The 26,361-nt window shown below is 27.8% G+C and overlaps 1 protein-coding gene across 1 annotated transcript; it reads left to right on the top strand.

The window, feature by feature from the left end:
* Window positions 1-22,352: 22,352 nt before the first annotated feature.
* On the top strand, window positions 22,353-26,197 carry LOC101252411 (scarecrow-like transcription factor PAT1). Its single transcript, XM_004243499.5, has 2 exons — window positions 22,353-22,515; window positions 24,188-26,197. Exon 2 carries the CDS (start codon window positions 24,407-24,409, stop codon window positions 26,042-26,044), a length of 1,638 nt encoding a protein of 545 aa, XP_004243547.1. The 5' UTR covers window positions 22,353-22,515; window positions 24,188-24,406; the 3' UTR covers window positions 26,045-26,197.
* Window positions 26,198-26,361: the final 164 nt, after the last annotated feature.

The following is a 26,361-nucleotide window of genomic DNA, read 5'->3' on the forward strand; positions in this document are numbered from 1 at the left end:
TATATATTTTTTTAACATAATTTTATTATATTCTAGATTTTCTGTATCGATGATGTTTGAATCAATTGTATGTATCTCGATTAATTCACACAGTATTTCATACCAGCTAGACTTTGGTGGATAAGAAAGAATTTTGATTTGAACATCATTTGTGCCATTCATTATGGTGATAAGTTAAATATTCTAGTTTGAAAAAGAGACAACGATGGTAAGTTGGGTTGTAATAGGTTGGCAACTGGAAGAAATGGAGCCAACCCTAAATTGCATTATAAAACAAGTTTTTTTTGGATTCCTTCTTAAGAAGCTATTAAACATAATAAATAGTCATTCTCGTCCTCTTTTGCTAATTAAAAGTATATAATCTGCTAATTTAATAAATAAGTCGAATATGTGATATGTTGTGGTCCTCAGCAGCTTCACATGTTCTTTTAATTGGACATCACACACAATCAAAAAATTATATTTTTGTATCCTTGATTTGCGGAAGTCATCAAGTTTGGTTTTTAAAAAATAATTTTTGATGTTAAAATAATTTTTCACCAGTTTGTACTTAATATTTTATGGTTTCTCACTAATATTTAAGTAAAAATTTTAACAATAATAATATTTTTTTTATGAAAGTATTTTTAATATATTCTTATTGAGTGAAAAAATATATATTGTAATTTGAGATTAGAGTTGTGATTTGTTTAATAGTGATTTGACTTTGAGGAAAGGAGTGGTGGTGAAGTGCGACATTGATTTTAGATTATTATTTGTGGACCTCATGTGGATTTAATTATAGATTTAAGGGACCTACATATCTACTCTTATTCAATCTTTTTATGTGACACATATTATATGTCTATGTCTATGACCATAAACCTTTTTTTTCTTTCATTTCTTGGCCACAAGATAGTTTGATTCTATTCTACCCAATTCTATTAATTTATAAATTATATTTTCAAAACTAAATTTCACTTGATAATTTATAAAATATTTCTCCTTAAATTTGTTGATAATTTGTTCAAGAAAATCTATAATAGCAAAAACAATTATCTTATTTAGTACCTTTTATATATATATATACATATATAGATATATATATACACTCGCGTAACTTCTTAAAACGCATAGTAATTAATTATAATTTGATTATTGATTTTTTTTCCAGTGGACAACAACATTTTTCTTAGTACTTTGCATGACAAAATATGCATATATAAATTATTGTACGTCATATAATACCACAAATGTTTAAATCTGAAGAAAACTTTTTTTAGTGAGCCAATTGTTACACAACTTATTAAAATTATCTAAAAGTATTTTAAAATAGAATTAAAACCTCACACCAAATAATATCCTTTTTTTATAATCATAATATTTCATAATATTTTTAAATATAAAATAGGTTTAAATCATTTATATTGTAAGGAAAAAGCTTCAAATATATCATCGAATTTTTAGAAAAGGTTCATCTATGATATATGTTAGAAATTTTGTTCATCTATGTCATTTTCATTTGAGAAAAGACTCATCGATGATATTCTATGTCAACTAAAATGGCATAGATGAGTCAAACTCTTAATGAATTGCATAAATGAGCTTTTTCTCATAGTTCAATGACATATTTAAGCGTTTTCTCCTTTTTAAAAAGAAATAATTAATATTGTGGCCGAATCATAATTGATCATGGGTAAAAATTATTTGCAAAATAAAAACTAGCTTTACTTTACAAACAATGGCATAGATGGACCGAAATGCATAGATGAATCAAACTTTTAAGGGAAACTTTCACATATAACCACATAAAAATAACTTAATTACGTTCCATAGCTATAGTTTGATAATTACAATTCATAGTTACTTGTTATATGGAGGAGAGAGGCGAGCGAGACTAGGAGAGTAAGGAGAGAGGCGAGAGAGAGGGAAAGAGTGGGAGAAAGGTGAATTGTATATGTATATTGATCGGTTAAATAATTATATATTATACATTTGTATTTGTATATATGGCAAGCGAGAGTGAGAGGGAGGAGAGAAGCGAGCGAGACTAGAGAGGGAGGAGAGAGGCGAGCGAGATTGGGAGAGGAAGGAGAAAGGGCATAGAGTGGGAGAGAGGTGAATTGTATATGTATATTATACATATACATTTGTATATAGGGCAAGCGAGATTGGGCGAGGCAGGAGAGAGACGAGCAAGAGAGGGCATAAAGTTGGAGAGTGGTGAATTGTATATGTATATAGATTAAATAATTGTATATTATACATATATATTTATATATTGAGGCGAATTTTACATATACAAACGTGACTAATTATACAAACTCGAAGTCAGTCCACGTAATTAATGTATAATGTTAGTCGCGAGTGATAATTATAGCAAACTATAGCTATGATGAGTAATTAAATAGTATAAGTTTGTTTTCTTGCCAAATTTTCCTAACTTTTAACAGGTGATATAAATGAGTCTTTTCTAAAAGTTCGATGACATATTTGAGGCTTTTCTCATATTTAAATGATTGCTACTCTTTAAAAAATCATACAAATTAAGACAATATTATTTAAAATTTAATTATTTGATAATCTAATTTTATATTTGAAGTGTCAAAGATAACACCTCAAAATATTAAAAATACTCGTACAGTGTAAATACTAAAACATAATTAATTGATATATAAGTAAAATAGACCAATTAAAAAATAGAAAGTAAAAGCAGTTAAATTACCTACACTTTTACCTATAATTACATCAATCACATTTTTATAAAAAATAATATTGTAAAAATATATACACAATAACTAATGAAAATTTGACAATAAATAATTTAATGCATTATTGTTTGGAGCCTAAAACCACTACTTTTGTGTTGAGTCGCCTATATATTATTTTAGATTTTAGAAATATAGAGAATAGAAACTTTTGTCTATAACTATTTATTAGAATGCAAGTCATAAAAAGGGAAATTTTCAAAAATATATCGCCAACCCAAAGTATATTTTTGTAAGAACTTAGAAAAAGATTTTTTGTCCTTACACTATTTAATAGCTTATTTTAAAGTTATATGTGTGTTCACGTAAATATCATCACTATGTTGAAATATTTTTTAGAGCCCTTTCTCCTTTCTATATTCTTATATATTTCTTTCGTGTCAAAAATAAATTATGTGAAGGTAATTATGTGAAGATATTAAAATAAGAACGAAGCTTAAAAACAGAATTTTTTTTAAAAAAAATTATGCTCTAAAATATAATTTATACATATTTATGTGTATATAAATTATCTCATACCAAAATAAAAATCTTAAAACCAAATTATTACTATATTAAAGTTCTCTTTTTGGTCAAATACTACCCCAAAAAGTGAAAACAGAGGAATTATGTCGTTTTATCAACCGAAAAGAATGTAAAAATTGCGACTAAACTATGCGAAACAGATCATCTATATTTTTTATTATATTTTAGGATCAAAAATGTTCATGCCGTTATTCTAAGAGATCACAAATACACTTAATAGTTAACATCTCAAATTCTTAGTGACATCACAAGCCACGTAAGACTAATTCTTTCACATAATTATTGCCAACTAGGATTCACTACAAAAAAGACTAGATCTTTAACGACGACTATAATCGCCATAAAAATCCAAAAAATCGTCATAAAGGTTTAATGTTAAACTTCAGGTGATTCTTGTTTTGTTTTAAACATACCATTGATTTAGTTAAATGTATCCAACCAAGAATAAAAACTCAACATCAACAAGATCATTGCCATTCTCAATAAAACAAAACAAGAATCACATGAAGTTTAGCATTAAACCTTTAGTGACGAATTTTTGGGCTTTTGTGACCACTATAGTCACCGCTAAAGGTCTAATTTTTTGTAGTGAATCCTGGTTGGCAATGCTTAGGTGGAAGGATTAGTCCCACGTGACTTGTCATGTCACTAAAAATATTGAGATGTTAACTCTTGAGGATATTTGTGGTCTCTTAGGATATAACGGCAGGGGCATCCTTTATCCCTAAATGTAACGAAGGGTATAAGTGGTCTATTTCACATAACAATTTTGACCCTTTTCCGGTTTGTCAATGATTTTTCATCTTCCGAGAGTCAAAAAGTTTGAGTTATAATTTGTGCGTGAAATCTTTAGTTTCTTTTTAAATGAAATTTATATGTATGAAACTATTTAAAAAGTAATATAAATCACAATAATTAATAATTTAAGCTAATTAAAAAATATATAAAAATTTATGATTAAAAATAAACATATTTAGATTATGAAATTTGAAAAGTGCCACGTATATTCAACGACTGGAGTTACAACTTATAAGCGACATTAGCTCCCGTTACAAACTTGTTTGGTTATTTGTAGTTATAATTCTTATTCAAACCAAATTCAAATATCCACCCAATGACTTCAAAATTTTATAGTTAATTTTTCAACTAGTTCCAATAAATCTAAACAATGTTCAATTTATATTTCTCGTATCGATCAACTTCGAAATTTAAATAATTTCTTTAATCTGGTTTAGTAATAATGAGTTGCATTTCTAATTTGATTTTCCACCAATATCTTATTGAATATGTACTCTAAATCATAATTTGAGCCTCAACAATAAATCTATTTTTTCAACTAATAATTAAGATATATTTCAAATTCAAATTCATTTCTTCGAACATGTAAAGTCATATTAAGTTTCAATGTCCATAAGTTTTAGGAAAAGAAATCATAGAAAAACGCATCTCCATTCAATTAGTTTGATATCTATTTTATAAAAAAAAAATATGTTTTTTTCTAATTTATTCCGTCCAATCATATATTAAAATACATTGATAATGATTATAAAATTGAATTTTTAATCAAGGGTCTATTTTTTTTTTTACAAGTAGTCCAAATTGAAATATTAATTTATTTCTTGATTTTGTTTAAATTTTGAAATCCAAGTGAGTGCTCTAAAGAACACTTTTCTCAATTTACTACAAGATATCAACAAAAAAAACTTATTATGTTTGGTAAATAAAAATATATGAATAATTTTAATTATATAAAATTTTATTTAACTATATATAAAGATAACATTTACAATAAATACATTTATGTGTAAAATTATGAAGTGCAATGCCCACAATTGTTGAGAAGACCATTATTATTTATTTAATATACTTTTGAACTCTTGAATTTTCCTTTTTTAATCTATATCACTTTGGAAACTCATTATTATTTATTCAAAATACTTTTGCACTTATAAATCTTTCCTTTTTAATATATATCATTGGTTTCAATTTTATTTGTTTCGTAGGAATAATCTTTTCTTTATTCAGATCCTATACAAACTCTTTTTTTACCAAAATTGGTTATAATCTCAATAAAAATTGATAGTCTAAAAGTATCTTTTAATAAGAGATTTTAATTTTTGGAGCATACTGAAAGTGCATTTTAAAATATTTTAATAAAATATAACGTTTTTAATTTATATTGAAAATATGATAGTAATAATGTTATTAGGGCAATTTCAAGTTAATAATATAGCCATGTATATGTAATACATTACCTTAGATCTTGTTGCATAAATTTTTTTATCTAATAATATGAAAATTTGAATAATTTAATTCAAGGTCTAGAATTTTTTCACTTTTTAAGAAAAAGTAATTCTTTCCTAATTTCTTTGTAATGATTTAGCACTTTTCCTACTACAAATTTCAATATTTATAAAAGGGATAATTGTATATAATAACAAACTAATAACTTAAAATAAATGGAGTGACTACTGTTTGATTTAATTGTGCCCCATATCAAACGTTTGCCAATGTTTGCCAGTCGTCTCTCTCCGGAACTCTCGTCGTCACTCTCCCTCTGCTTGCCTCTCTCGCTTCATACAACAGAAGTGTATATATTGTGTTTCTGTTTTGTATAAACCGAGAGAAAATTGTATATACACCTGCAAAAACATATATCTTCATGCTATACACTTAATTATACAATTTACAAATTTTTTACTTCGATTCAATTGTATACAAATATTGCAGCGAAAAAGGCCAGCGAATTATACAATTGCAGTAAAATACAATATTCTCTCGCTTTATACAACAAAAGTGTATAAATTGTGTTTTGTTTTTTTATAAAGCGAGAGAAAAACATATATCTTCTTCATATACACTTATAATTATACAATATACGAATATTTTACTTCGATTCAATTGTATGCAAAGCAAATTTTATATACATATTGTAGCGAAATAGGCTAGCGAATTATACAATTGCAGTGAGATAAGCCAGCGAATTGTACAATTGCAGCGAAATAGGCCAGCAAATTATACAATTTAGATCAGCGAATTATACAGTTGTATATGTATAACGAATTATACAGTTATATGTTTGCTATGAGACGCAATTATGCAAACTTTGCTATAGCATACAAATATAAATTTTTTGTTTGTTATATGTGAAAGTTGCCCTATTTATAAAAAGTAAACATAATGTGATAAATCGATATTACAAAACCTTTAGGGCCTCAAATAAATGGGCTTAAAATACAACGTTGTTAATTACCTCTTTGAATCTTAATTGTATTACATAATTTAATAGAGTGTCATCATATGTAAATAGGAGAATTAAAATTTAAAGTTTATAAAATTCAATACAACGTCTTAAATTATTTTTACGATAGAAAAAAATGCAAAAAATATCCTTAATAAAATGAAAAAATACTCAAAAATAACGTCCGTCAAATCTTTAAATTCAGAAATACCATCAACCTTTATTTTCTAGCTTAAGAATACCCCTCAAACAAATTCTGAATTGGGTCAAATTTTACTTTATTATTTGTTACATTTTAAATTTCTAATTAAATAAAATCCACCAATATATTAAACCCACCTCTTAAATCACCGATCCTTCATCCTCATGAGAACAAAACATCCCAACAATAGTCAACCAAAAACTTCGAATTTAAATTTTGTAAGAAAAATTATAAATGTTTTCAAAGGCTAATTTTGCACAAGCTATTCAATAAAATTTTGATTTTCAAAGCTCTAGTGATTTTGATGGTGCTTAAATGCTTCTAATTGAATCTTTTTGAGTAAAATATAATATGTCGAAGTCCTAAAATATTGGTTGTATCACATGTTTGAACATACAATTTACTTAAATGTTATCGTAGAAATTAAAATTTTGTTGGACTCTATTAATTGTGTTCAATTCCAATTAGAATATTTGGAGGTTATTTAACCCTAAGTCATAGTCCACGCCTATACAAAGGGTACAAAATTTTCTTAAAAGACATCTTGAATATCCCATAAACTCTTGGGTTTTTTAACGATCAAGATTGCAAATATTCCGCAAATTCGTGGAATATTCATATACCCACAATTTGACGTATATATTAGTAATATATTATAAATAGGGATTTTTTTTATCAATTTGCACGGGCAATAAAAAAAAACTCAACAAAATGTTCATATATACGTATAATGTATCGATGTTATATAATCATGCATACATAGTGTATAACTATGTATAGAGAGTTAGAGATATATATACACATTATTTATGCGATATTTATACATTGCAGATTTATTTTTTCCAATTAAAACCAACTCAAATCTCTTCTAAACAGTCTCAAAATTTAAATCACTTTGGTATTTCAATTTTTTAATATATTATTAATTCAAAATAATTCTTACGTATGACACGTTAATTTTTATTTAAACATGAAAGGAGGAGGAGGAAGAAAAAGGAGTGCGGCGAAGAAGAAAAGAAGGAAATAACCATTAAGAATTGAAAGAGGACAAGGTATCAATATAGGGATAAGACACAAGCACCCTCTAAACTATTAAACTGAGAGCGAAATCTCAAAAACACACTATGACTAAATTAAGGTATTATTACCCTATGAACTTATTTCTTTTGTAATTTTTTACACTTTTTTGTCTTACATGGCACAGTCGGTGGCTCGACGCAATTGAGACCCGTGAGAGATATTTGAATGTCATCACGTAAGCCAGAAAAGTGCATAAAGTTTCAAAAAAAAAAGGGGGGGATCAAGGGATTAATAGAACCTTAATTTAATTAAAATGTATCTGTAGAGTTTCGATCATAGTCTAAGGATACTTGTACCTTTTCCTTATCAAAAATACATTTTTTTGCAAAATAACATTGATCGAGTAACCATTTACATAATAAATGATAATTAAATTATTACAAATAATAAATTTTAACTCAACAAACATTCTATCTAAACTTTGTTTATGAATATCAAATACCTAAAACAAAGTTTGTTTGTTTTTTTAGAAAAAAAAAGGAAATAGAGGATCAAAAGATTAAAAGTAAAAAGAAGGGTGGATGTGTAAACTCTAAAAGGGGTCCATGTGAGACCCAAAATACAAAGCAAAAATAGTAAAAATTGGGCCCATATTTTAGTGTGTTTTGACAGGCTTTTGATGAAGACAAAGGAAACAGAGTGCACAAAAGTTAAGAGTAATGGTCGTATATAAGAATGCTAAGTGTCAAAAACCCTGAAAAAGACAACATTGTCTGTCTCCTTCTTTTGATTGCAAAATGACTCACAAAGTCAATTTATGTTTCATTTCATCATGACTTTTTCTCTTCTTATTTCTTTCTTTGATTTCCACAAAAATGAAAAAAAGATCTTTGTTTCTATATAGTATAAAATAAATAAATAAAAATCTTTGTTTCTATATAGTAATAACACTACTAATATACTATACACCATATAGTATTTCCCGTCTCATTTTATATGCGGTTATTTGATTCGGTATAAAATTTAAGAAAAAAGATAAAATATTTAAAAGTTGTGATTCAAAATAAGTAATAGAAAATTATGTGGTTGAAAATTATTTTATTAAGGCTAAAATAAGCATTTTAGAGCTAAATTGTTACTCCCTCTGTCCTCTTTTTTATATGGCAACATTTGACCCGACATGAAATTTAAAAAATAATGAAGACTTTGAAATGTTTATCAAATTGTCCTTCAAAAAAATAACTCAATTTTCTCTTTCATAAATGTATTAGAAAATTAAGTGGGACCAATAAGGATAAAAAAGAAATTATACCTTTAAATACTTACCATATAAGGAAATGTGATATTTTTTTTGGAACTGACCAAAAAAAATGATGCGACATAAAATAGGACGGAGGGAGTACTTAATATGAAAACATATCATTCTTTTTGGGTCTGACTAAATAGGAAAGTAAGTAACATAAATTGAGACAAATAGAGTAATAATTTACTCCATGGACTCACAATTTCGCTTTTCGAGAGTTAATTTTGATCGAATTGAATTAAATGTGATTTTATGAACTTAAATTTGTCAATTAATGTTTAAATAAGTTTGACTCTCAAAAATACAGAAACATAACTAATATTCGCTCAGATTCAATTTATATGACATAATTTGATTTGACAAGTTTAAGAAGAAACAAGGTCTTTTGAACTATTAGTCTAAAATAAATAGTAACTGTAAATCAATTTTATTGGGGGTAAAATAAACATTTTAAAGTTAAACTATATTAAATATAAAATGTGTTATTCTTTTTTTGTATAGACTAAAAAAATGAGTCACATTAATTGGGACAAAGAAAGTAAGTATTTTGTCACATAACTAGAGTATATATACCCTTCATACTAACTGATATATACGAATCAAAATCTTATTCACAAATTCGATATTTAATATATCTCGGATCAATGAATAAAATTGTGTCATGTAACCATATTTGATTTTTCTCTCATAGAAGGACACATACTCTAATTTTTGAATGACAGGAGCATTAATATCCCAAAAATATGATAAAAGAATGTCTCGATATATTTACAATAATTTGATAATATATTTTTCCTTTTTACTCTTTTACGAATACTATCATAATACATTTTTCCATTTCCCCTTAGAAATACTATCAATTCGACAAGAAACTAGTCATATCTGATAATCCAAAGGAGGCTATTGAAAAGTAGATGAATATTGTGAACACTTTGAGAACTAATAGCACACCTAAAGTTAGTTTGTATGTTTAAAGTGATCTTGTAATTGACTACTTTTAGACTGCTAAAATAAAATACTTGCACTACCACCATTAATAGTATTTTTTTTTTTAATTGGGTGACTATATTTGTTTTGAGTTGTTAATAAAATAACTTCACCAAAAAATAAGAATAATTCTTTTTCCTAATGAGGCAAAACATGTTAAAAGATATTAAAGCCTTTATATGCATTTTTGTAAAAGATAAAAAGATGTCTAAGACAATTTTAAATATATATCACGGAAATATTATTTAAAAATTGTAACTTATTTTATTATATTTGTTAAAATTTATAATGATTTGACCCTTCGCGTGGCCTAGTGATTTGAGCTTAGGACTTTTATATTGGAGGTCTCAAGTTCGACACTTCTTGCTAGCGAAAGCAAAGAGTTTTCCTTCTAGGCCGAGCTTATCACACCGGATTTGCCTAGTATGAGCTACCTCTTCTATGTGGTTTGCAAACTATTGCAAAAGAGCGGGGGTTTTACCTTGTACGCACTCAAAGGGTGTGGTGCGGGTTTCCCTTGTTATATATATAAATTCTAATCATTTGAAAAAATTATAAACATTCCTACTACTATTTTATCAATTGGATGCATCACTTTACACGATATATCAGTCAGATGCATAAATTTACGATGTACCATGGCATATCGATGTATCAAACGTTACTCTACGTGACGTATCAGACACATACATCACTTTGTGTGTGATACATCACTTTACATAATGTATCGGGATATACGCGATGTATCAATCATATACGTCACTTTGGATGTGATACATCACTTTATGCGATGCATCGAGACGTTGTGTACTGTACTTAAAATCGAGATGCGGTATATCAAGATGTTAAGAGGTGTATCCAAAATAAGAATGTGATATCTCGAGACTTTTTAAAATCTATCTCGATTTCACTTAACTCTAAAGAATTTTTATAATTTAGAAATAGAAAACAAATATAATGTAATTTAGTTTTAAGATAGGAATCTTAAAATAATATTACAAAACAAAATGCTTAGCAAGATGATCAAACAATAAATTCCATTTTTCTTTACATAATGAAAGAAAAAGTTGATACCACTTTTTTGTAAGTGGAAATTCTGACAATGTCTTGAAATTTGACTAGTACAAACTGTCACAATTTGGGGGGGAAATAACCAGTATTGTTTTTTCCTCTTCTAGATCTCTAGCGGAAAATTACAGCACAAACAAAATCACTACTAATTTATTTTATTTTTTTGTTTCACCCAACATGGCAAAAATATCACTTGATAAAGTCTAGTCATGTGTGTTTTTTATTAAATGGGTTCTTAAGCATATATTATCAGACAAATTCATAATTTTTGAATTATAAATCTATCTTTAATTCAACTTTATATTAAAATATTAAATTTTATCGAACTCTTAAGTACATTATATTTGAATAGGACTACACTTTTTCCCAGGAATTAGAGAAAAAGAAAAGGATACTTTTATCATAAGGTCTTCATCTTCATGTGAACTAATTCTAGTACACTCACACTTATAAGAAAAAGGGTCCCACAATATTATAAATGGCTTCCCATGGTGTTGGGGAGCTAATATTACTCCCTCCACTTATCTTTACTTATTTAAATTTAAAATTATCAAAACATAATTTATTATTTATTTTAAATAATATTTATTAATAATAATAATAATTTTTCTAACACATCGATTTTATCATATTTAATAATAATATAATAAAATTATTATTTTTAAAATAATATGAATAAAGGACAGAACTCACATACTTATAATTCAAAATTACCATTCCTTATAAATTTATAAATATAAAATTCCTCAAACTAATACAATTATATAAGTGTTGGTATATTAATCTGATATGCGATATATATTAATCGTTAAGTAAGACACATTACATTTTATACATGATACACTATCTGACGTACATATTATACATGATACACTAATATGTCGTGCGAGATACACTAATCTGATGCATAAAATACACTAATCTGATGCCCTGATATATTAATCTGATGCGTAAAAATAAAAATAATTAAAAAAATTTTAAAAAATAATAAAGAATAATGATACTAAAAAACTTAAGAGTGAGATTTCTATTATTTTTTCATTAATATATGAAACTAATACCGAACAAGTAAAAGGAATAGTAAAAGTTATATATATATGAAGTCTTTGATGTAATATTTGAACCAAAGATTATTATTTTGTATAAATATAATATAAACTAGTTGCACACGCGTGCGCAGACAGACAATAATAATATAAATTATTCAATAATGTTTTTAAGATCTAACTTCTATTATATATTATTAAGCGCATGCCAATCAATGACTTGGCAACTTTTTTTAAAAAATAATTAATTATGCATATCACTCCAATATAATGAAGGAACAAAGTACATTTAGGAACACACAAAAATGAAAAAAAGGAAGTAGACCAAGAAACACACTTACTTTTAAAAACATTGTTCATTCATGCATGTCATAATTTTTTAAAATAAATTAATTAATTAAAACTCAGTCCCCTCGTTTTATTTATTCATATTGACTTTATATTTTAGAAAAGATTAATTTAAAATGTATTTTATTAAAATTTACCTTTGTAATAATGTTTTCAAACTCTAAGTTAGACTATGTTAATACTATTTTTAATAACGTATAGAAGTTTTGTGGTAAAATTGTTACCTTGCATTCTCCTTTACCTAATTAGGAGAATATTTATTTAGATATATGAAAACACGAGATCTTATTAATAATAATATAAAAAAAAAAGGATATCTCATCACGATAAGCATTTGAGATCTTCTTGACTAAAAATATGAATATTAAATTTGTACTATATATTTGTTTCGAAACACAAGGAGTTGAATGAATGGATATATTTGGCATGACTCATGATGTGATAGATATAAATTTTTTAAATTAGAATTCACAATTGAGTTATTAAAATAAAAAAAATGAAATAACGTATATTTTATAGATTAATCGAGTGATATAATTGCATACAAGTGCTCGATAAGCTGATGATTATCTAATAAAATTAAAGTTGAATAAAAGAATTATAGGCACACTAATAATAATTACATACAAATTTAAATACCTGATTCTAATAAGTCTCACTGTTCTTTATTGAGTAAATTCAGATTAATTCGAAGTTCAAAATTGATATCGAACGTAAAAAATTTAGACAAAAAGAATAAAGAGGTTTTGTTTGATGTTTGAAGATAAGAATTTGTGGGCCATAAGATAAACACCAATTTTATATTTTTTTTTGATAAATAAGAACTAAGGGGGGACAAAGGGAAAACAATATTTCATTTTTTAATTTATTTCTTTATCTTTTGCTAACGTAATTACATCTCCAAGAGGGAGAATCCCTGCGTGATTGCATGCAAATTAATTAATGAATAAAATACATAATCCCAAATTGGATAGCAAAGTTTGAAACTTGATTAATCACATTTTCCAAGTAGGTAAAGACAAAATATGAACATGAAATTACTTAATTAACATTACTTAGTCGTTGTTTTCTTTTAACAACTAAGACCTTAATGAAAAAAGAAAAATAAACTAATAAGAGTTTTAAAAAAGGAATTTTCTTTTCCTTTTTCAATTTTGACAAAATAAAATAATGGGAGATGGGATTTGATATCACAAGAGAACAATCTTACAAATTAATATTAGTGATATTGAATGTGATATCAAATCTCCTAATGATACTTAATGGAACAAAGTTAAAGAGACATCACATTTTAGGGTGGAGCCAATATACTGTTATAAGTTTAATCAAAACTCTTTCTTTAAAAAATATTATTATTTATACATAAATAAAATAGATTGATAGAAAAAGATTAAACATCAAATTCCTTTTAATTAATTTATGTATTTTTTTTTAATTTTAAACTTTTTTATTAAAACTTTTAACTTCGCCACTTATCATATCTGTTACCTATTCATATTAGATTTTCAATATTATATTGCAAGTGAGAATAGACAGAAGTGATTTACAATGAATGAATAAAGGTAGAATATTAAGGAAGTTCTAGAATTCTAAATATCTCATTTAATCTCATCCAACTTATATTATTTTATCCCGCCTCTCGTCTATAATAAATTATTTTAAGACTTATATAATTTTAAAATAATTTAATCTGCCTACTGAATAACTCTTATAAGTGTAAATTATATAAGAATTTTTTTTGGAGATTAATATGAAAATCTGTAGAAAATTTATTTTTCTATAAATTTTGATATATTTTTTCTAATTTTTTTTTTTTATATAATTCACACTTTTTTTAAAATTGACACGTTCTATTTAATATATATAGAAATTTGGCTTGAAAAAAGATTTAGATCAAATAATTACATTCTCAAAAGAAAGTATCCGGTTATTATTATTATTATTTGCACCAAAAGGTATGACCGGGTGGCAATGAAGTGGTAGAAAAACATGAGATTTTAGGTTCAAAATTTAATGAAAATAAAAAAATACGAGGTGATTTTTTTCATCTATCCTAACCTTAGTGTAGTTATCTAAAGTGATGAAAAATGACATGTTCCCGTAGAATAAGTCAATATACACAGAAGCTCAAAATCATCCGAACACAGTCATCATAAAAAAAAAAGAAAATGTGTTATTTTAAATAATAAATAAAAATTATTTGGCTAATAATAAAATGTTCAAAGAAATGTAAGTTGAAAGATAAGTTAAAGTGGGTGGAGATCAATTGGCATGTTAGCTGAAGTGGAAGTCACTTATTCCTACGTAATCTCTCTATCTAATAATGAAAGTTGTCTCTCTTCTTAACCGTGTGGGTCATAATCATTCTTATTATTATAAATAAACTCTGATTAGCCACTACTAATTTTTAATTAAATTAATTGTCCCTTCATAGCTTCATAGGTTTCTACTAATCACCTTTATTCCCTAAGCTAAAAACAAAAGTTATTAAATAGTAGTAGTAGTAGTACTTATCAATCTACACAACTTGCTTAGTTTTAGCCTTCTTTTTAGTAAGCAAATCATTTTAAACTTTACCTTTCTAGTTTTTATTTATGACAAAAAAGGAGACTAATTAATCCTTTTCATGTAAATGTACCAATATAACCTTCTATTTTGTTCTCTTTAAAAAATTATGGTGATGTTTAGACTAGTTCGTGAATACTTTGAGATGAGCCTATATTGATGTAACAGGTAGTTGAGTATTGGCTACTATGCTAATGTAACAGGTGCTTAATTATCTGTCAGTAGTGGAGTCAGAAATTCACGAATGATATCCAGAAATAATACATAAAAATCTCTTTTCAAAAAGTAAAACTAGTGAGAATCGAACATATCAGCACTACCTCATTCCGAGTATCTGAAATCACTGGGCTATAACAACTTGTTATGTTATGGGTGTCCAAACTATATTATTTAATCATTTCTTATATCATTTTTCTTATATATACCACATTTTGTCTGACGAAGGGTGTCCAATTGAACACGTTGACTACCATGTACCACACTTTTTTTGTGTTGAAAATTGGTATTACCATACAAAATTATTAGCACATGAATATTTACTATCTTTTCCCAAGGTAAATATCAAGTAATTCTAGATTGATTCTTAAATGGAAGTCAACATACTCACTAGCTAGACAATTAGGTATTTGAGCTCTATAATTTTTTCGATTCCTTTTAATTAAGAATATATAATCCGATGGCTTAAAATGTAGAGTAGTAGCAGTTAATACATGCCCAAGATTTTTTAGAATCTGGTTAACACTGTTGTACAGTTTAAATTATTCATTTATCCTTCTTTTTTTAAATAAATAATTAAATAAAAATATGCCTTTAAATAGATTTACAATTTACTTCCTTTGTATCAAATTATTTTGCGTTTCCCTTTTATTGACACCTTAAGACTATTTTAGAGGTTTTTATTTATTTATTATATACCCTCTTTTGTCCCAACATAAAATATCTCTTCATTAAATATTTTTTCTATCAAAGTATTTATAGTAATATAAAAAGTTGCCACTAAAGATAAAATGGAGAAAAATAATTAATTTTATATTAAATTTCTAAATAACATATAATTTGACTTAGTTATTTTTCAAAAATCATGATATGTAATTTAAATAGGGAATATGCACTTGCAATTATTTTTATTTAAAATATTAATTAACTTTCAAAGTCACTCAATTTAATTTTGTTTTCAAAAAGTTAACTAATTTTATCTAGTATTCCTTGGTCATCAAACTTTAACTAGTTAACTCTCATGATCATTTTAGCCAAAAATATAATTTTTGTTATTTAATATCGTGTAAGGATTTGATGGGGGTACTTTTCTAATTTTAACTATTTTATTTTTCAATAAGTTATTTCACCTAAAAGAGAGATAACTTATTACAATACTAATTATTAATTCTAAAAGTACTTAAATAAATATAAATATTACTTTTAATTTAATTTAATATTTTGATTAGAATATTACAGTTTTCACATCATTAAGTATGTATTAGAAATTATATTTTCGACTAAATAACGATGAAGCTAACTTAACAAAGTTGAACGACCATAAAATCTAACTAGATAAAGTTGGATGACTATAAAAAAAAAAAAAAAATTTAATAACTTTGATTATCTATTGCTATAAATGAAGGGCAACTTTTGCATATAGCAAATAAAAAAATCATATTTGTATGTTATAGCAAAATTTGTATAGTTGCGCTTCATAGCAAACATATAGCTGTATAATCCGCTATACATATAAAACTGTATAATTCGCTGGTCTAAATTGTATAATTCGCTGGCCTATTTCGCTGCAATTGTATAATTCGCTGACCAATTTCACTGCAATTGTATATTCCGCTGGCCTATTTCGCTGCAATATGAGTATAAAATTTGCTTTGCATACAATTGAATCGAAGTAAAATGTTTGTATCTTTGTATAATTATAAGTGTATAGGAAGAAGATATATGTTTTTCTCTCGCTTTATACAAAAGCAGAAACACAATTTATACATTTCTGTTGTATAAAGCGAGGGAAAATTTTATTTCACTGCAATTGTATAATTCGCTGGCCTTTTTTGCTGCTATATTTATATAAGATTTGCATTTGTATACAATTGAATCGAAGTAAAATGTTTGTAAATAATATAATTAAGTGTATAGGACGAAGATATATGTTTGTGCATGTGCATATACAATTTTCTCTCGCTTTATATAAAACAAAAACACAATTTATACACTTATGTGTATAAAGCGAGAGAGGCGAGCAGAGGAAGAGTGGCGAGCAAGAATGAGAGAGTGGCGAGCGAGAGTTTTAGGAGAGAGACGACTGACAAACTTTGGCAAACGTTTGCTATGGGGCACAATTAAATCAAACAGTAGCTACTTTATTTATTTTAAATTATTAGTTTGCTATTATATACAATTATCCCATAAATTAAATGACCATTTAAACATTCCACTAAATTTTTTTTTTTGTAAAATTGCTACCTATAATATTTTAACTTGTTTTAAAAACTTTATTATATTTCTAATGACTTGTATTAGTAATAATAAATATTACTAAAACACTTGTAATGCTGACAACATAAAATTTAATGGCTGTCATATCAAAGTTTCATTTATTTTTTTAAAAATGAATAATTGGCAGAAGCACTAACTATAATGGTAATAAAATTGATGTTCATTGGATTAGTAGACAAGTGACCGAAAGGTGTTACAAACAACTTATTATTGAGATTATTACATTATATTTGTGAAATGAGTAACTAATATTTGTCCCACTTAGCTTGATGAGTTCTTCAACATAATAAGTACACACTCAATTCATTTATTTGCATGCTACTTTAATTTATCATAAATAATAATAACTTTTAAGCAAACTATACTACTTCGATAATTTTTTTTATGAAAAAATCCCTTTTAGTAGTAAGAGTTGTGAATAAGTACCATATTCTGCCTATGGGAAGACCTATAAGAACGAAGAAGTCGAGTGACCTAGGTCAGAGTCATGTAAATTGAAGGGTTCACTAAAAAAAGAAGAAAATTATTTTTTTGCTATCGGCTATAGTTTTTGACATGATGTTAAATATTTGATTCTAACGTAAATTTGGAGTTTGATTGTATCATTGTATATTCAAAACTGTGTTATAGTATTAACTACACACTTTTCAAGATTGCTCCATCTTTAACTAAAGGTTTCAAGTTCGAGTCCTAGATGGAAAAAATTATGTTGGGATCGCAATCACCAAACGGGCCCTGTAGTGCCTGATCTGAATTTAATTGAGGTTCTAATGCGAGCTTCCGACGCAAAACAAGAAAATGAAAAGAAAAAGAAAAGCTACCACACTATACATTGATTAATTATAAATACTTTTTTGCAACATTTGTCACAACTTGTTTATATACTAGAATGCTACGAAGGTATAGGAGCACAACCCAACTAATTAATTCCCAATAGAATATAATTGTACTTAAATTCGAATTAGCAATTAATTAATCCCACCAGAAAGTACTTCAAAATTCATAAAAACAAAACAAAAAAACTTTTTGAGCTAGCAATAGTGCATAGTTGATTAATCAAACCACTCTGATTTATTAGTTTCCTACATTTAATTTTTATTTATTAAAGAAAGTATTACTCAATAATTAGTGGCAACACAGTATAAATTAAATAAATCGTAGTACAATTTTGAACCCAAATTCACAAAATTCAAATTATGGATCCCTCCCTATCCCAATGATGACATGAGGGGATCACCTCGTTAACTAGATGGGCTAAAATTTTTTAAACTAGTTGGGCTAATTTTTTTTTAAAATTGTTCTACAAGTTTTATAAAACACTCTCATTTGTTCATATTTTTTAATTTTTTATTTGTTATTAACAATTGGATGTGACATATATAGGGACAAAAGTCGGCTCTACAAATAAAAGTTACTCTAACATGCTGATCTTCCCCAAGAGTTTATACGGGAAGGTTTGGCACCTTGATGTCGGCTTTTTCGCCATCGGGCTGTAGTATGTTATAAGGATTGGATTGTACGCTCATTAGTTAAGCGATATGTGAGCTGGGTTCAGAATATTGTGAGACAGTTCGGTCCATATTCGATATGAGCGTTAGAGTATTGATATTAAAGAATCTTTTTCTAGTACGAGAGGATCGGAAAGAACGCACCTCTGGTGTATCAGTTATCGTACCCACGATAAATACTGAATAGCTAAGTGTGAAACGAATAATTATTGGAATCATCTAAGTAGTAAGTCCACCCCTTACATTTAATATTAACGGGCAAGTCGAACTTGAGTGAATTCAAGTTGTTTGAGATTTTATTGAATAACCAAATTATTTCCAAAAAGATATTAAAATGACAAATAAAATCATTGACCAAAAATCTCATTTTCAGGATGTTTAATATGTTTAAATAATACACATTTTTTTGGGAAAAAAAATTCTCTTCTCTCTTGTCATTAATCATCTAAACTTTGGAAAACATCCAAATCACTTACTTCATATGACAAAATTGTCACTTTCTAATTTCTATATATGTTAGTGATAACCTCAAATGATCAACGTATAATCCAATCTTAATCATATTATAAGATATCATTATTATCAATAATGACATTAAGATGTGAAATTTGGTCTAGTGATGCTTTGTACAATATTTTTTTTAGTTCATCCTTATATTATAATTAACAATAATTGATCTCATCTTATCTTTTAACTACCACTATCCTAACACTAAAATGACATTAGCTTTTAAAGTTTTAATTGTTACTAAATCCTAACATACGAGCTATTAGGGCTTCAATTTGAATATTATATAATTAGCAAATATATGTAGAATATGTGACTTAATGACTAAGACATAAATAATAGAATAAAATTAAAGTAAACGTTTGCAACCTACTATATATGCAAATGGTTTAGTTACTGTCGACGTAATTATTTTCCGATAAATGCGTATATATTTAATTGTTTTGTATAAAAATATGTTTTATGATGTCAGTGTATTGTATTTGTTAATTAATATGTGGTATATATTGATTTATTTTTTCTATTTTCGTTCAAAACTAAATTATTGTACGATAAATATTGTAATAAGATAATGTAAGATATTAATATTTTAATAGAAGTGTATTATATTAAAATTAATGTATTTATAACTTTTTTAAATATATAATTCTGTCAAGATAAACTTAAAATTACATTAAAAAATATTTTATTGGAATCAATATCAAATTCTCTAATAAATGTAAGCAGATACATGGTCTATGCAAGTCAATATAATATTCCCTTGTAATTATTTCAAATTTAAAAGAAAAGGTATTTTCTTTGATTTAATTTGTTTGTTTTATTTTTTTAATTGTTCAAAATAATTATTTTTATTTTTTAATAATTTTTTAATTTCAATTATCTACATGACATGTTTTAGATAATTAAATAATGTTTTTGATACATTTAACATTTTATTAATTTAGTACCATAAAATTAAAAAAAATTATATACTTTATTAGATAAATTCTATATCAAATCAGATTAAAATTGATCACAATATATTTTTCCAGCTTAATTAGTAGTATAACGTGTAGAATGCGGACATCTAATTTGGTTATATTGTTTTGATTCTTGACCATGAATAAGAATATGGTCTTTTTGTGAAGAAAAAAAATGAAGGATAATTTGGTCTTGAGGATATTGGATGAGTTGATCAAGTCAATTCAAAATTCTTATACATTAATATCTCACGAAATATTTATTTGCATTGAGTATTTATATTAAATTAAATAATTTAAAATAAAATAATATCATAACATATATCACTTGATTTACAATTAAGTGATAAAATATGTACATAAAAGACGAGACACATATTATGTATTTATTGTATTGGTATAATCGAATTCAAATAGGTTTTTTACAATCATTTTAATATTCGTTTAAGAAAAGTTTAAAATCAACTTATGTTTTTCTTCTCTTCTTCTAACTTCTTCATTTGCGACTAAACTTAAATAATGAATTGTACTAATTTAATTATGTCAAGAGTTACTGTACTAACAAAGATAATTTTATGATCAAAATCTCACAATATGAATAATATAATATCGTGGATTCAAAGAAGACCAATTTTTACTAATAGATATTGTTTTTCACCAAATGAATAATATTATTTGATACGTTGATTAATTTGATTTTGTATCATACAAAATTCACTAAAGGGAAGTGTTTAAAAGAACTTTTCTTTTAATCTATTTGAAATCGATCTCTGATTAATTATGAAATATGCCTTATTTATCCGACCATAATCTTAATAATAGATGATTAATTACTTAAACTTTGGAGTGAAAATCATTAAATAAAAGTTACTTTCCTATTAAATATGTTATTAATTTCATTGATTTACTAAACACTATAATCGTGCTAAAATTATCGACCGTTTATTAGGTATTTGTCTAACATTTATTTGTTAGAAAGAGACTTCATTTAAAATTAATGGACACAAAACATTTAACCATAAAACAAGTTTTTCATCAAGTCTAGACCCTAATATTCACGTGAATAAATAAAATATATTATGCAATCCTTTTACTATACTATTACCAACTATTGAAATTTTTAATTTAATATTTAAAATTTGTTGATTAGTTTAGTTTATTTTTATACCACATTTAGACCAAAAAAAAGAAAAAAAACTATTCTTTTCCGTTCACAATACTCAAATTAAGATTTCATCTTATTTAACCACCACGACCCATAGGTATTAGTCAAATAGTCACCCTACTTTTCCTTTTTAAATTTTCATACATAAGTCCACTAATTATATCGGAGTTTGATCAAATTAAAATTTACACTATATTAAAAATTAAAAAAAAAATTCAACAAAGATAACTCCATATCCAAAAGACTCAAATTCAAGAAATCTGAATAAAAAATATAAAGCAAGTATAGTCAAATAGTTCGATTACCTTGCCACGACTCGTAGTATTAGTCAAATAGTCACTCTACTTTTTTTAAAAAAAATATTCACTTAGTGGTCAATATGTATTGAAGTCTGATTAAATTTAAATTTACGTCGAAAAATTCCATCTTGAAATATAAAAGCTTCCTAATAAAGATAATTTCATATCCGAAGAGACTTACATCGAGTAACCTCTAGTTAAGGATGAAAAAATACTTTACGGCGATGTCCACCGATGGTTGATTAAAAAAAAAATTTTAAGCCCCTAGTTGAATTAATAACAAAAACCATAGTTATAGTGGCATTGTTGTGTTTTTCCTAAACTGTGAGGTCTTTTATAATTAACTTAATCTTTTTATAATATTTTAATTCAGAGAATTTTACCATCATAGGGACCTCTGCTCCTCTTCCCCCTTTTCTCTATCTTCTGCATAAATAAATATACTCTTCTTTGAGTTGTAATAAAGAAAAAACAAGATATTGTGAAGAAAAAAAAAACCAAAAAGAATATGGGATTCTTCAGTTTTAAGGTTGGTATGGCAACTGATGATTCACAAATATGAAAAATCTTTAGTTCTCTTCATAAGTTCTTTCTTCTTGCACCTGAGCTTCTTTTGATATGTTATCCCATTTCTGTTTTTTTCTTCAATTAGAAGATAGAGTTGAAATCTTTTTGAGTTTCTTGTTTTAGTTTGAGGAATTTTTTTTTGGGTGGAAATCCATAAATTATGCTCTGTTTGGCTATGGTTGAAGTTGAAACTTGAAAATTTGAGTTTTTGAAGTTGTGGTTGGACATGCATTTTGTAATTTTGAAGTTTTTGTGAGTGGAAGTTTCAGAAACTTCAAGAACTGGTTTGTAAGGAAGTTGGAATTATTTAAAGATCAGATTTTTAAAATTGGCTCAAATTTAATGGCTTAAACAGATGTTTGAAGATGAATCTGATTCAATAATTTATAGTCAAATGTTAGCTTAGTTCCCTTCTTTGTCAGATCTGCCAAAGGTTGGATTTTGTTACTTGCAATTTGTTCTTTTCTATGGACAGCTTTCATCTTTTAGGATTTTTTCTTCTAAATATTGTGGATTCTTGAGAAAATGAAGCTCTTTTTTGAAGTGGGGTTCAATCAATTTTTTCTAAATACTGTGGATTCTTGAGAAAATGAAGCTCTTTTTTGAAGTGGGGTTCAATCAATTTTTTCTAAATATTGTGGATTCTTGAGATAATGAAGCTCTTTTTTGAAGTGGGGTTCAATCATTTTTTTCTAAATATAGTGGATTCTTGAGATAATGAAGCTCTGTTTTGTAGTGGGGTTCAATCAAGAATGGCAAAGAGTTTGTTTATATTCTGTTGTTTTGGAATTTATTGCAGCTGAATGAAACGCTTGCATTCAATTTCAAGAAAGTTTCAGTTTTAATTGGACTGATAGAAACTGTGTTCTGCTTCATTCTTTTGTTTCTTTTTCATGAATCGACTGTTACTCTTGAGAAATTACTGCATTTTGTGTAACTAAAACTGAATTGCTTACATTGTCTCTTAGAATATCTTGTTTAATAAGAGAAGTTCTCTCTTTACTTTCAATGTTGTTTGGTTCAGATCACTGGCTTCTTTCTTTCTTCCCTTTTTTTTTTTGAATCATGAGATCCTTATCCTTTTTGCTAATTGAGTTTATAGTGGATCTTTGCAAAGGATTTCTGGTGTAATTTGCTTTCAAGGTGAACAGATTGGACAAACTTAAAGTTTCTCCATGTTTTGACCATTAGACAAGTTTGGTCACTTGTCCTTTTCTTGCAATGAATGTAACTTTAGTTTAAATATGTATTTTTAAAAAAAACTTTGAACAGTAGTACATAGAGTTCACAGCATCTTTTGCAGCTTGAACATAAATTAGATGAAGTAGCATAAATCTATAGAAGTTGTAGGTAAGTTGATGATGCAGATTTGCATTTTTTTTTTGTTGATGTGTGATTGATTCTGCAATCATTCATCATTTTTTCAGGTTTTCTTTGCTTGATTTATTACTTTGTAGAAATGCTCTGCGATAGTAGTGACCAAATTTAAGGTTGGTTTAAAGTAGAAAGATCATAATGTGTAGCTGCTGTAGTAATCTCACTAAATGTTAACAAACTGTAATATAGACCTTGAAGAGCGCGATTAGTTCCTTTTTCTGCTCTCTTTTAACAAATATTGTGCATACATTGTGTAGGTTGTCATGTCTTGCTGCTAGGGATTGTCCTTCCCTATACAAATTGTGAATGCTGCTCAGCTACTGATGTTGGTCTCACAGTGAAGATTAAAATCACTCCACCGTGGCACCCATGAAACCTTGTCAAGCGAAAAATCCTTGACGCCCAATAAACGTGCAGACCAAAGAGATACCAGACTGCATAGGTCATATATTGACGAGGCAGGAACAATCTTTTCAATGCAAGCATCACGGCGCAGAAGAACAACCATGTCTAATATGCTTTACTGTGAACCTGTGCAGAAGGCAGAGGCCTACTATCTGCCTCAGTTTCAAACTTTAGAAAGCCATTTGAGCTGCATTAATGGCAGCCTTGGAGGTAATCACTCCTTCCAGACTTATCATGACCGCTATTGCATGCTGGAGGCGTCTTCTGCCACTGGAAGCAACGCTGTTTACCACTCACCATCAACTGCTAGTTTCTCATCAAATGGAAGCACGACGTGCAATCAAGAATCTCAGCTGTACCTGTCAGATGTTCGTCAGTCCCCTGAGACAACTAACTATGGCTCACCCATAAGTGGATCTTGTATTACAGATGATGTGACTGATTTCATGCACAAGCTAAAGGAATTGGAAACAGCTATGCTGGGACCTGATGCGGACTTCCAGGAGAGTTATGATAATTCCTTGGCAAGCAGTATAGCTTCCTCAGAAATTGATAGCTGGAGGCAAATGATGTTGGCCATACCTAGACGGGATTTGAAACAGGTGCTTATTGCTTGCGCAAAAGCAGTTTCTGATGGTGAATTAGTAACTGCACAAGTGTTGATATCTGAGTTGCGTCAAATGGTATCAGTGTCAGGGGAACCAATTCAGAGACTGGGAGCATACATCTTGGAAGGGCTTGTTGCAAGGTTGGGTGCATCAGGAAGTTCCATATGCAAATCCTTGAGATGCAAAGAACCCGCAAGTTTTGAGCTGTTGTCTTATATGCACGTTCTTTACGAGATTTGCCCTTACTTCAAATTTGGATACATGTCAGCTAATGGTGCCATTGCAGAAGCAATGAAGGACGAAAATAGAGTCCATATAATTGATTTTCAAATTGCTCAAGGGAGCCAGTGGGTGCCTATGATCCAAGCTTTTGCAGCTCGTCCTGGAGGACCCCCACATATCCGCATAACAGGCATTGATGATTCCACCTCAGCATATGCTCGTGGAGGAGGCCTTGATATCGTGGGGCAGAGGCTTTCCAAACTTGCTAAAACTTTCAAGGTTCCTTTTGAGTTTCATCCTGCTGCCATGTCGGGTTCTGATATTCAGCTAAAAAACCTTGGAATTCAACCTGGAGAAGCACTAGCAGTAAATTTTGCTTTCACATTACATCACATGCCAGATGAAAGTGTGAGCACTGAAAATCATCGGGATAGACTATTACGGATGGTCAAAAACCTCAACCCCAAGGTGGTTACCCTTGTTGAGCAAGAATCTAATACAAATACTGCTGCTTTCTTTCCTCGATTTCTTGAAACCTTGGATTATTATTCAGCCATGTTTGAATCAATCGATATGACTCTTCCAAGGGGACACAAGGAGCGCATCAATGTTGAGCAGCATTGTTTGGCGAGGGACGTTGTTAACATCATAGCATGTGAAGGGATTGAAAGGGTAGAACGACATGAACTTCTTGGTAAGTGGAAGTCGCGGTTTAGAATGGCTGGTTTTAACCCATACCCATTGAGTTCATTGGTGAACGCTACGATCAAGACATTGCTAGAGAGCTACTCTGATAAGTATAGGCTTGAAGAAAGAGATGGTGCTCTTTACCTTGGTTGGATGAACAGAGATTTGGTTGCTTCTTGTGCCTGGAAATAACAAATGGTTCTTTCATAGAACTTTTCTCTTTGGTCCCTTTTTTTTCTCTCTCTCATCTTTGTAACAGCTGAAGTGCTAATATATAGTAAGAAAACAGGTTCCTTGTCAAGTGTATCACTTGATCAATCAAAGTAAAAGTTTTATTTCTTGGAATCCACTTTTACATTTGCCATATTACAACTGATGTGCAGAGGAAGATATAGATATAGGTTTTGATGATCTTACAAGACAATAATCTTATTACTGGTTTTTTATGTTGTCAATGTCATGTAATGCAGAGGCCAGGTAACTTTTGGGTACCAATACAACTTTTCTCT

This window comes from Solanum lycopersicum, chromosome 7 (genome assembly GCF_036512215.1).
Source record: "Solanum lycopersicum chromosome 7, SLM_r2.1".
In the NCBI taxonomy this organism is placed as follows: domain Eukaryota; kingdom Viridiplantae; phylum Streptophyta; class Magnoliopsida; order Solanales; family Solanaceae; genus Solanum; species Solanum lycopersicum.

Excerpts from the sequence above, each read along its gene's own strand:
- LOC101252411 (XM_004243499.5), top strand. The coding sequence starts at position 24,407 with ATGCAAGCATCACGGCGCAGAAGAACAACCATGTCTAATATGCTTTAC.